Raw genomic sequence first — 13,865 nt, 5'->3', positions numbered from 1 at the left:
ATTACCAGTTAAGTATATCCTTATCAATATTCCCATGTGATTACTTCAATCTCCATTAATAAAATTGTTTTTCTGTTTCAGAATTATGGGAAAACAGATGAACTCTTTATCCTCTGTAATATCCAATCATAAAGGGCAGACAGGATGACATTTTGTCTAATCAAGAACCAGATAAAACATTTAAAATATGGCTGTGGTAAATATTAACCTTCAGTGCCATTATTCCCATGAATTTATAACTAATCTCCATGGCAACAAGATGCACTATTGACCCTAACTTATGGTTAATCATGCTTTGTTTTTTTTTTTTTTCCACAGTCCATAAAGGCTCTTTATTTATGTTTTACATCTCTAGAAAAAGAATCCCAGGATTTTCCCTCCTGTGTGCTTTCGTCTTGCCTCTTCATGGTCCATGATGCCAGCTGAGGTGGTCAGTACAATGAAGCCAAACTGACGGGACGGGAGCAGGTTGTTCTGCCATTTTTCTAGGTCTTTGAGTTGCACATCAAATCTAGGGCTTATCACTCCACACTTGTTCAACCTGCCTGTGAGGTTCACGACGATCTTCCCAGCTCTGTGGTCATCAATGATTTCAAATTCACTGACGTAACCGTGCTTCATCATCACGGTTAGGAACCAAACGATGACTTTGGAGCAGGGCCTGATGAGGACCTGGCGTTTGCCTCTCTTCTCTGCATTGTTGATGCTTTTGAGAGCGTCGGCCAGGACGTTCATGCGCGCCATGGTGGCGGCGCGGGAAGATGGCCGAAAGCCATGTTTTGTTTTTTTTTGTCTTGTTCAGAATTAGACTTAAGAAATAAATATAGAAACCCAGATTCCAGCTCAATATTTTAGAAGATGATTCTAGCAATGTTCTTACAAACTACTACTAAAGTTTATGCTAAAGTTCTTACAAAATCCACTCTTATAATTTTGGGAACAAATATTGTATGATCAACTCTTTTGCATATTGAAAATTGCAGTCAGACAAATATCTAAGACAACTATGGGTTTTTAAATAAAAATCCCCCCAAAAAGGTTAAACTTGTAAACTTCAGAATTTAGATGCATTATATCATACCTTTTTTTAAAATTTTGCAAACAGAGCAAGAAGCTGCATTAATTTTTTTTTTTTTTTTGTGTGTGTGTGTGTCTAGAATTCCTCCCCAAACTTGCAGGTTTTAAGTGGATTTAGTTAGCCGTGTGGGCTCCAATTTGTTGCAAGGAAACCACTAGTTAGTTGCCGGCTGCTCAGCTCTGAAATAATCACACAGAAACTACATTATTTAAAACACTGCTTGGCCCATTAGCTCTAGCTTCTTATTGGCTAACCCTTACATGTTAATTTTACCCATTTCTAGTAATCTGTGTGTGACCACGTGGCTGTAGTTTACTGGCTACAGTTCTGACATTTGTCTCCAGTAGGGCTACATGACTTCTCTCTGACTCTGCCTTCTTCCTCCCAACATTCAGTTTAGTTTTCCCCACCTACTTCTGTTCTGCCCTGCTCTGCTATAGGCTCAAAGCAGTTCTTTATTAATCAATGGTAATCACAGCATAGAGAGGGAAATTCCACACCAAAACTCATTCACAGCATAGAACTAATTAGTTCAAATCTCTACTTGAAATTAAAGCTCATCTATTCATCCAGGCTATTTGACCAATGAGCTCCAGGAATTGGGATCTCTGCAGGTGCTCTAAATATCTCTATTTCCCTAAATTTACAGGCATGAGCAAGAATACTTATGTGGTTCTTGAGATCTGAACTTAAACACTCATTCTTGAAAGCAAGCACTTTAACTACTAATATCCCCAGTGATAATTAAAAACCTGTAGGGAACCTGAAATGACCCTATCCTATAGCCATACTGATGAATATCTTGCATATCACCATAGAACCTTCATCTGGCGATGGATGGAGATAGAGACAGAGACCCACACTGGAGCACCGGACTGAGCTCCCAAGGTCCCAATGAGAAGCAGAAGGAGGGAGAACATGAGCAAGGAAGTCAGGACCGCGAGGGGTGCACCCACCCACTGAGACAGTGGGGCCGATCTATTGGGAGCTCACCAAGGCCAGCTGGACTGTGACTGAAAAAGCATGGGATGAAACCGGACTCTCTGAACATGGTGGACAATGAGGGCTGATGAGAAGCCAAGGACAATGGCACTGGATTTTGATCCTACTTCATGTTCTGGCTTTGTGGAAGCCTAGGCAGTTTGGATGCTCACCTTTTTAGACCTGGATGGAGGGGGGAGGACCTTGGACTTTCCACAGGGCAGGGAACCCTGACTGCTCTTCGAACTGGAGAGGGAGGGGGAGAGGAGTGGGGGGAGGGGAAGAAGAGAGGAGGGGGAGGGAAATGGGAGGCTGGGAGGAGGCGAAAATTTTTTCAATAAAAAAATAAATAAACCTGTAAAATATATTATCTATTTATTTATGTGCATGCACTCTCATTTCACAGTGCATGTATGAAACTTAAATAATGTTCAAAGTTCTCTTCCTCCAATATGCGTCCTGAGAATTGAACTCAGGTCATCAGCTTTGGCAGCAGCAGATAACTTTATTTGTGGGGTCATCTCATTGGTCCCAAAAAAGCCCCAAAGCTTCTTTAGAGAGAGTAGGATAGAAATCAAGAATAGAGGCAAATAACCAAGAAGATTTTCTACCCAGAATGATCATTTACCATTCATAGATCCTATAGGGGTTAATTTAAAGCTTTGTGGAAACTAATAAATCCAATATTTGTTATGTGAACTATTTTTAAAGCATCTCTGATGACACTTGTGTGTTACATGGATGTATGTTACATAATACTTGGATAAGTCTTATGTTTAAACTACATGGTGAATCTTAATAACTTTGCACATGTGTCAGATTATATATGAGGCTATGGATGCACACACACACACAGAAATGAGGAAGCAAACAGGAATTGGCAGGAGTTGCTTGAGAATTCAGGCTTGGTATGAGCCGATGGGTTCAGTTCACGCAAATCCTTTGGGAAGAGTCATTTTTCTGTTGTTGTAAGCTAGCGATCTGTATCAACTGAGACTCCTTTTTTTAATGAAATGCACATATGGCCCAAACTCCTGGCAAATAGATAGCATAGTCTTCTAATTGAAGAAAGTTGCAGCTGCTCGTAGTCAACAGCAAATACACTCCCATTCTAGACAGCCTTTGGTTTCTCATGCCAGGCATTGTGTTCTTACTCCATGGAGCAAACACTTGGGAGATGGAGAAGAAAATATCAGGAACTGACATGAACAGTAGGCTGCAGAAGATTCTTACTGTATGGCAGAGGGTAATCTGTCAGAGCTCTGTGGCTGGTCTCTTAAGGATCAACATTCTAACCCCATCTCTATCTTTTCCCATTCAAGCCCCGTGTTGTCTAGTGACTTTTAGCCTAGTCCAGATTTTACACTCCCCACTTCAAGGCCTTTAAATTTTTAGGTGTTGAGGGTAAGGGAGGAACATCAGAATGCACAGGAAGCTCTCTTTCTCTTAAAAGGAGAATTAGTGTCTGCCCAGTATTCAGAGTGAATTTGATGCAGATTCAAAGCTACAGAACAGAAATCCTATATTCAAAGTTCTCTTCATTGGCCTGAGCCATTTTCCTGTATTTTGAAATCCCTGGTCTTTACAACGAAGCCTTTTCCCCATTATCTTATATGATTTTAATTTGGGAAACTGCTCATATTCCAGAGCATGCATTAAATTCCCATAGTCCTTACACAGACTTTAAAAGTTTGATATTATTACAATTGGAAAATTTCCTACCAGCAGTTAAGTAAATTAAAGCTCAAGGGTCATCACAGAGCTTGGAAGATAAAGAATCAGGTATGGAAACACTCCTTTCAAGAGTTTTTTTGATGGCAGGATGAGAGCAGGAACAGGAAAGTTTTTAACTCTTATGCTGATTTTCCCAAGGAAAAAAGTGAATATTCCCTATAGTATATGAAAAGGTCTATAATCTAGTGAGCTAGGAAATAAATTATAATAACTTGAAAAGCCAAACACATGATAGTGGAGTTGTGCACATCTTAATTTAATTCAAGGATAGATGCATGACTTCAACAACAACAAAAAATCTTTCCTTTGAGTCTTAACATTCCGGCTTCACATTTTCTAAGGACACATTTATCGATTCATTAAAATAATCATAGTTTTGGTCTCTGGCCTCTACCGGTTTCAAAAAACATGAAGTCCTAGATAAGAAGAAAAGTAATAAAGTCAATTTTCAGCAACAAAAGTGAGGCTACTTTTCAAATTAAGAAAACTGAGGGAATCCAGGAATGAGAGGCAGTAGAGTTTTGAGTTTGATGCCACAGTGGTCTGCATGGTGATAACTTTTCTCAAGCAAAGTAAAGACAAACAAGATAATCAGACAAGCAATAATAATCAAAGTATAAACCAAACCAAAAGGAAATGAAGAATAACCAAGAGAAATGTGGTATGTATACTACAAATGAAATACTTTATATTCATAATAATGAAACCTTTTAATAAACAACAAAATGGATAACCCTGGAAGATGGTATATAACATGAAATGAGCCAGAGAAGAAAATAAAATATAGCATACTCTTCACCTGTGAAGTGTAAAAATGTTGAACTCTTCATTCTAAACAAAGAGAGTAGAATTGTAGCCTGAGGTTGGAAGCTGAGTTGGGGGAATAAGGGTTGTACCAAAGACTATAAATGCTCGTTAATGAAGAATAAATTCTAGTGATTCACACAAGGCACTGGGATTGGAGGTGTATCACTGCACTGTATATTCCAAAATTGCTAAAGAGTAGATATTAAATATTCACATTGCAAAATAAAGACAATCCTTAAGGTGATTGATATTTCAGTTAGTTTGATTATCTCACAACATATACTTTTACTAGAATATCATTTAACCCCATAATTATCAACAGACATAATATTTGTCTGTTGAAGTAAATTAAAATGCTGCAATATTGAAGCTTTAATTAGGAATTAGTTATTGCACATATCTCAAATTTGCGAGAATAGTGTGCTAAATTTAGTGATTGCTAGCCTAGTTTTATAATTCCTAACATGACTATGTTTGGCTAATCTATTATTTCATTTCTTAGATTTTTATGACTTTACTCTCATTATTGAAGAGCAAATTTTTTAAAAATAAAATCTCACCTGTGTTGAAACTCATACCTGAAATTCTAGCACTTAGGAGACTCAGGCAAGAGGATTGCCATAACAGATGCCAGTTTAGACTAAACAAGGATACTTGGTCTCAAAAGAAAATTAAAAGAAAATATGAAATGCCTCGTGTCTTAGGGTTTCTATTACTGTGATAAAACACCATGATCTAAAATTACATGGTTTATTTTAGCTTAGAGCTCACATAATCCTTCACTGAGGAAAGTCAGGTCAGGAACCCAAATACACTAGGGACCTGTAGGCAGGAGCTGATGCAGAGGCCATGAAAGGATGCTGCTTACTGGCTTGCTTGTCATGGTTTAGTTTGCCCTCTTATAGAACCCAGAACCAACACCTCAGAGATAGCACTGTCCCAGTGATCTGGGCCCTCTCACATTTAATTATCAATCAAGAAAATGGATGACTAGAGGCAAATCTGATGGGGGCATTTACTCAGTTGAGGTTCCTTGTTCCAAAATGACTCCAATCTGTGTCACCCTGACATAAAATTAGCCAACATCCCATGATATGTTCCTTCAGATATATATGGACTTCATTAAGTTTATTCACAGCCACAATACCATTGCTGTATTAAAAAATTAATAGTTTATTTTATCAACATATAGCAAGTGTTCATATTTCCCTGAATGCCACACAAAGGTTTCACTAATTTGATAAAATAATCTGTCTCTGTAACCTTTAACTTTGAACACATGGGAGAATTTCCTGTATATTCAACAAACTTCTGATTTTGAGCTTGGAACTTAGTATGGGCACTGAAAAAAATCTTAGGACCACTGCTTTATCCCAAATATTTCCTGTAACATGTTAACTAGATCTAGAGATTTGTTTGAAAGTATATTATTGATGATTACATTTTATTTGTTTGGTATTTAATCAAATAATATGGCAAGATAAAATTCTTTGATTCAGCAACTTCTATTCCATATAAGTATTATTCTTTGAAGTCTCAAGTTAACATTCTGTTTTGTAAAGTCAGAACCTCTCAATAGATGGGCTTTGAATCTTTGATTTGAAACTGTGTGGATTCTTTAAATAGAAGATATGTCCCTGAATCCAAATTTTAAGGAAAACCTGAGATCATCTCAGAGCTGGGGATATACATCACCTCTTCTATAAAACCTAGGAAGTAAGAATGTATTACTTACATTGTTTAGTTTCCTTTTCCCTATTTTTTTTAGAATTGCATACATATATACAATGAAATATAAACATACCCACTTCCCATCTCCCTAACTAAGAAAGAGATCTTTAAGTGTGCAGTTTTCTGCATTATCTCCATATAGTTCTGGGATTCCTTCGGAAACAGTAATCACAAGGATGGTGTTGGAGGTCCTTCTGTCTACATGCTGCTTTTATTGGTTAATGAATAAAGAAACTGTCTTGGCCTGTGATAGGGCAAAAGAACAGAGCTAGGCAGGGAAAACTAAACTGATTGCTGGGGAAAGGAGGCAGAGTCAGGGAGAAGCCAAGGAGCTGCCACCAGAGACAGACATGCTGAAGCTTTGCTGGTAGGCCACGACCTCGTGGTGATGCACAGATTAATGGAAATGGGTTAAATTAAGATGTAAGAGTTAGCCAATAAGAAGCTAGAGCTAATGGGCCAAGCAGTGATTTAAATAATATAGTTTCTGTGTGGTTCTCCCCCTCCAACACAAAGATGGTGCGGGAGAATTGTCTGTATTCTGTCAACCATGTTATAAATAAACGCTGATTGGCCAGGCAGGAAATATAGGCGGAAAAACCAGACAGGAAGTAGAAATGATGTAATGAGAACAGGAGAATTCTGGGAAGGAGGAAGTTGATTCCTCCCACTCCTGTCCAGATAACCTAAGCAGCAGGATGTGATCTACTGCACTGAAAAAAGGTACTGAGTCACATGGCTAACATAGATCACAAAATGGGTTAATCAAGATGTGAGAGTCAGCCAGTGAGAGGCTAGAGCTAATGGGCCAATCAGCTTATAATTTATGGAGACTTATGTGTGATTTTCTTTGGAACTAAACAGTTGTGGGGTACTGGGTGGGACAGAAACACCAATAACAAGCAGGCCCCCTCCATGTTACACAAGGAGTTGACTTACTATGAGGAAACACGCTCCAAGCATCACAGCCTTCATTTTCACATCAAGGTCTAGTGGGAACTGGATCCCAAAACTGTCCACATCTGTTAGTAACTCCTTCAGAAAACCAGACCAATGCTTGGAAATCCTACCAATCACATTTTTTTTGTCGAGAGACGTGATCTGAATTGAAAACAAAAATCAGTGAACCAAAGGAGAAGTTTAAAAAGTTCTAGAAAACTAATAATAAACTACTTTCAGGGATAATATCAGAAATGTGCCATTCAAATCATGCTCTCATGTAACTAAACATTGGAAGGGTTGTTGCATAAAATAGAAATTTTTGGCATTATATATGAAAAATTCACAAGGTTTCCCCAGTATTTTTACTTATTTCCTAAAAGTAAATTGTATGTCAGCTTAAATTTTGTTAATGTTTCTGAAAATAGAAATAATAATAACTTTGCACATATCTAGATGCTTGCTCATATAGATCTAGTTTTACTCCTACCAGTATATAAAGTCTTTGTTGGATGTATTAAATACCCTCACACATGTTCAGACCCTCATACACACATGTTTTGTAAGATCTCTTATAGTATTCATCTGTATTTTTTAGAACTGCTCAGGTTTGTGATTAACCATGCTTTGGTCATTGTAGGCAATGCTTCATGTACACAGAATTGGATTCTAAGGGAAGAATGAAAACTCCACAGTTACCAAGTGTGGGAGACTGCGTGACAGAGTAAACACAGAGACCAGCATTCACTGGCATGGAGAGAGGATTCTAAACATGGAGACCGGGTATCAGGAAGTGGCAATCCTCATCCACTTTAGAGTATTTATGACCGTTCTGTGGAAATGTAGGCCTCATTTGTTTTTAGGTTTTCTGACTTTCAAAGAGAATCAGAGGGTCAAATTCCCCCAGCTTTAAAATGTCCTCCAGGAAGTAAATGTAAAAACATGTTTTCCAATGGACTAACTGAACAGGGAGATCCCAGAGAAGCATGACTGGACAGTAACCACTATACCTGCACTAAGCTTTTTCTTCTAAAAAAAAGATTCACTCATTTTTATTTTATGTATGTGGGTGTTTTGCTTGCATGGAGGTCTATGTAGCATGTGCATGCAGTGCCTGAAGGGTACTGTACCCTTAAAACCCCTTTTCTTTGACCTTGCTTCTTGTCAGGTATTGGTCATAGCAATTTGAGAAGTAGCCAATACAGAAATTTTGGATATTTTTCAGATGACTGCACCTTGTTCTTTAACAGCATCAGCAAGGACCTTTCATTGGACCAGAAAATATTTTTCTGATCACATTATTTCTTTTGAAATGTTTGTACAAAAATCTTTATTTAACACAATTGTAGCTCATTGCAAAATATGTTCTACTTATAAGGAAATGAAGTTCAATAAACATGATCACATCTGTTACCTCAAAATCAATATTTCCTCCAAAGCTGCACGTGATACATGGGCCAGCAATTTTTAGAACAGCCTGTTTTTTCTCATTTTGAACTGTAAATGTTGGAAGACATGGGTGCCAGGTCTGAATAACATAACCTATTGGCACACCAGGAGGAGCTTGGACTTCTATCTAAAAAGAAAAAGAACATTGATAAATGATGTTTATGATCATATTGTCTATTTGTGCCTTCATTTACTAAGAATGGCCCACAGTGTTCCAATCTGCAATGCCCGTTAATTAGATCACTGCTATTTCTTTTCTTAATTCATGGAGGAAGTAACTGTCCCAAAGAAAGATGAATTAAGTTGCATCAGATTCCTCAGCTAATACATAGAAGAAACAAATTGAATGCTTGATAGTTTTCATGTTTCATTTATAAAAATGAAAACTATATATATAAAACTATATGAAACCTCAATAACTTTTTTCCTGTGTTCTTTGTTTGAGCCACACTATAAGGATATTATCGGCTGAATCACTGGGATATGCAGGCAGAACTGGTCATGGGTTAGTGAAATCCAGGCAAGAGCTACCTTCCCTGAAGTCTGTATGCCCTGGTATCTGCTCTAAAAGGCGCCTTTGCAATGATTAGATCACCAAGTAATATGAACCAGACAGCAGGACTTTAGCTGAGGATGTCTCCATCTGGAAAATGTTTACTACAGAGGACATAACTTGCTTTGTTTATTAAAAGAGAAGAAATGAAAAATACAGGAGATGATATTTTTTCTGTTTGTCCCTCAGTGGAGTATTTAAATCATCAGACAAATCATAAGATGAATACATATATCCTTATCCCAGCTCTTCTGTCAATGCACTCTATTTCTGGAAAACTGTTCCAGGACATCCTCAGACATGGAGCTCCATTAGTTTGATCCATACCAGTCATGATCATTTCTGAGAAGAGATGTGACCAAAATGTCTTCCCTTGAACATCAGAAAGTGCTGTTTGAGATATCACTTTGCCACTAAGGGGAGATTAGCCAAGGGCATACGCTTAGTCATTCAACTTCCTTCCTACCATTGAAGAAAGACCAAATATTGCTCATGGGTCACTTTTAAAAATATTAAAAACGTGACAAAAATTCTCACTAAACTATGTTGCAAACTGTGTTGGTAAGTGTTCACAGACCTTTTGGAGGCAGCAGGGGCAGAAACAAGAGCTACATCTTAGTGGTCGATTCAAAAGTATGACTTCGTGACCTGAGTTATCAAGAATCCTTATGGAGAAACTCCTGTAGTCCCCACAGCAATTGCGTGTGAAGAAATTAGACTCCTCCACTGCGTAGTAAACCTTCTGCCCAAGTTGGTTCTGAATTTTGTATTTGTTAGCTGTTTCAAAACCTAAAATGGCTAAAAGAGAAAAAGCATGAAAACATAATCAATGGTGCATTAAAATCCTCAACCTATCCTAGGATCATATAATAGCTAGATATTCTGGGTCTAGATGATATTCTAGATAGCACAAGGAGAGAAAATTGGAAGAAGGGATATATAGACGATTCAGTCTGAAGGAAGGAAAGGCAGAAGAAAAGGAAGAGAGGCCAGCAAACTAAGAAGAAATCGAATAGCTCTGGGAGACACGGAAAACAAAACAGTCATTTTTGATACCGCTATGGTTTAATTCATGAAGGAGACTGTTTCACATGGCAGGCCCAGTGGCTCTAGGTGTGTAGATAAACGTCCACTTCTCAAGCATAGTGTCCATGTATTATAGATAAACTAAAGAAAGGCTGATGTTTTTTAAATCATGTGAGTCAATAAAGCAAATCAGTTGGTTTGAGGCTTTTTTATAAACCGCATTTTTTTTTTTTTGCATTATCATTAAGCAATGGGGAGACTTACTCTTCATGTACCCAGGTAAAATGAGAGCCATTGAAAATGGAAAGGTGAAAAGCAACACAGCACTGAGCCAGGGTCCCCTTGAGGAGGGTAGGGAAATACTGGACAAGGGGTGAGCGTGAGAAAGGTGCATGGCAACTCAGCTCAGATTTCAACTGTCCTATCAAGGTGCCATGTTGTGGGACCACAAAGCCAAAGGCGTCCCAAATGAACGCTGCCTTACTGGTGTTCCTTTCAATGCTAAAAACAGACAGGTTCCAAATGAAGATTCTCAAGTATCATCTAACCAAAGTCTAGCTATAGGGGTCTTCTCTTATTTAGAGACAGAAAGAGTAGTTAATAGTCAAATTTGCCCATAGAAAAATGTCCTTCAGAAGCCCTAGCACTATGGACTCATTTTAGTCTTCGATGAGACTTGAAGATGCCTTGAATTCGGTCTCTTAAAAACTGCCATGGTACAATACCTGCCACAAATATTTTTGTGAAGATTTAAAAAACTGAAAATTATTTTATTTTTACAGAGAGAACATCTGTTATTCAAATAGCGTTCAATTGTGTAGCTTGAACTATACTTGTTGTATTCAACTTCTAGTTTTCTGCCAGCTCATTGGAAAATTAAATCCAACAAAATGAGTCTATGCAGGGCTACAGTGCAGTTCAGTGGTAGCATAATTGCTTACTCTGCAAAAGACCCTAGATTCAAGTCCTAGGAGTGAAAAAAAAAAAAAGATGGAACTCTATCCGTGGCGTCTATTTACTTTTCAATAAGATGAAAGTACAAATGCTGGTTATAAACTCAGATGCTGAAAGTGAACAGAGAATTTATTATCTTTTTATATTATTTGTAATAGTAAAAATGACTCCATTTGAGAGAATAAGTAAAATTTGAAGATGTGGGTTTTTCTTTTCAATCACAAACTGAAGAGCTAGTGAATGTGGATTAATAATACAGTGAGTGTAATTGCTGAGCAAGTAATTTGAAACTTACATATCTAAAATTTAGAAATGTAAGGCTACATAGTATATAAAATCTGACTTTGAGGCTTAAAATTCTCAAAATATATACTGTGGAATTTGAATATTTACAAATATTCAAAGTACAAAACATTATAAAAAAGATAGTGTTAGTTTTCAAAGAAAAACTTGGTTTAGAAAAACATAATATTATACTATAATATGTAATAATATATAATACAATTTAAATGAAATAAGGAAAATTATGTATTTTAATAAATCCAGAAGTGTGCCATACAACACATGACCCAATTTTCCAATGAAAAGTAACTTTGTAGACAGGTGACCATGAATTTAAAAGGTTTATTCTAAATGTCAGCTGTTATCATGTTCTGGTAGATAGATGACACGGTAGCTCACACATCTCCCCACAGTCTCCATCCACTCGGAAATAATCATAATTTTCTAGTAGCTTCTTCAGTTCTTTTTTTGCACCTGGAGACACTGGACCTCTGGAGAGATCTGTAGGCACCTGGCCATGCTCTGCACAGCGTCTCTAAGACAACAGGGCCCTGGGCTGAGCTAGGAAGTGCTGAGGAGCCCTATAACACGTAGATGTCATGGTCTTGCATGGCATTAATAGTGATTTTACAGAACACCGCCACCCTAATTCCAAACATCATTCACTGTATGACCTGAACCATTGCCCGAGGTACTGTGTAAGCCTCACACTGGTTACAACCTGGTAGACAGTAGCTGAGAAACCAAGTAGGGTGGTAAAGCATGGGGCAATTTTTAGATATGAGAGCAAAGGTAAGTTTTTGGTGTTCTTTTTCTTTTTCTTTTTTTTTTTCTTTTCTTTTCTTTTTTTTTTTTTTGGTTTTTCAAGACAGGGTTTCTCTGTGGTTTTGGAGCCTGTCCTGGAACTAGCTCTTGCAGACCAGGCTGGTCTTGAACTCACAGAGATCCGCCTGCCTCTTCGGTGTTCTTTTTCAAATTAGTATCTGTATCATGAGGGCAGTTGGCCATCATAATATTTACCAAGAAATGAAAATTTCTAGACACCACTGCTTGTTTGGAGACTATGAGGAAAGACATTGTAAGCAACCGAGTTCTCCATCCTGCACCCTCCAGAATGCTGTATTTATGGTCTTCAGTGTGCCCTTACTTTCATTGTCTTTCTAGAAATACGAAGAAGAGAACAGAACACACACCTTCCACAAACTCGAACTGCTGGTGAATCAGAATGTGATCTATCTGTCACAGTGAAAAGAAAATGGAGAATTCAGATGCTTTAGCTAACCAACTTTGGATTCATATTTTTAGTATTTATAACCAGCTGCCAACAATTATCAGTATCAAATTCTCACAATTGTTTATATTTTGATAAAACCATATTTAACAACTTTTTCCATTAAAATATATCTACTGAATTAATTTATTATTAATATGTAGAAATTAGGTCAGTTTGGCTTAACCTGAGATATCTACAAATATTAGAAAGTCCTCCCTAGATGATTTTTGTGAAATATGAAAACCTTTTTATCCACATAAAGAGGTTTTTCTGCAAGTCTGAAAATTATTCTCGATATCATTATTTGTGGTACCTGAGGACTTCTATACATCTTATGATCTGTGGCTTTTTGTTGTAGCGGTTTTTCAGGTTTTGAGCAGGGTTTCCTTATGTAGCCCATGATGGCACTGCACTTACGATCTCTCTGACTTGGCTGGATTCAGGGCATGGGTCACCATGGCCTGCATGATGTTGACTCTTAAAAAAAATGTTTCAAAGTATATTTTTTTCAAAATATAAACAAGTACATATTCAGAAGACAGTTCCTTTGCTAAACTCCAGATGCTATCTTGTACAAACACTGAACTGTAGACTCTTATTAAAGCTATCTGACTCATAAAACAAAGCAAGTGTCAACTTAACATTGCTATGTTAAACGACATGCAGTACCCAGAATTTTCTTCTCTTATGGTTGATGTTTGAAACATTGCATGTATCTAATATTAAAAGTGGTCTGAATAAAAGTTGTAATTTTACTAATTACAAAAAGTAGTGGAACACTCCATTCACAGAATATAAATTCATTTTTTTTCAGTACCACTTACTGAATCTGACCTCTATGATTTACTAAGCTGTTTAACACACCAAGACATTTATACAGTATTGTGATTGCGGAGTACAAAATACAGAATCAATGCATGAGGTTTCAGAAGGCAGGTCTGTTTCATAGGCTTATAATGCTGAGCCGCTGAGGTAACTCGAAGGTTTCCACCTATGTAAATGGCTGTAATTATAGTACTTCTGCATCACAAAGGCTCTGTAAAGAAAAAAGAGTTAAG

The 13,865-nt window shown here is 37.3% G+C and overlaps 1 protein-coding gene and 1 pseudogene across 1 annotated transcript; both read right to left on the bottom strand.

The window, feature by feature from the left end:
* Window positions 1–312: 312 nt before the first annotated feature.
* LOC130873332 (40S ribosomal protein S15a-like) lies at window positions 313–760 on the bottom strand. Its single transcript, XM_057768121.1, has one exon. The coding sequence runs from the start codon at window positions 742–744 to the stop codon at window positions 352–354; it is 393 nt and encodes a 130-aa protein (XP_057624104.1). The 5' UTR covers window positions 745–760; the 3' UTR covers window positions 313–351.
* A 3,401-nt stretch (window positions 761–4,161) lies between these two features.
* LOC130873558 (phospholipid scramblase 2-like) overlaps window positions 4,162–13,865 on the bottom strand; it is a 58,905-nt pseudogene continuing 49,201 nt past the window's right edge.

This window comes from Chionomys nivalis, chromosome 4, assembly GCF_950005125.1.
Source record: "Chionomys nivalis chromosome 4, mChiNiv1.1, whole genome shotgun sequence".
In the NCBI taxonomy this organism is placed as follows: domain Eukaryota; kingdom Metazoa; phylum Chordata; class Mammalia; order Rodentia; family Cricetidae; genus Chionomys; species Chionomys nivalis.
The sequence above is the reverse complement of the archived record's forward strand: the minus strand, read 5'-3'. Positions and strand labels throughout refer to the sequence as shown.

Excerpts from the sequence above, each read along its gene's own strand:
- LOC130873332 (XM_057768121.1), bottom strand. The coding sequence starts at position 744 with ATGGCGCGCATGAACGTCCTGGCCGACGCTCTCAAAAGCATCAACAAT.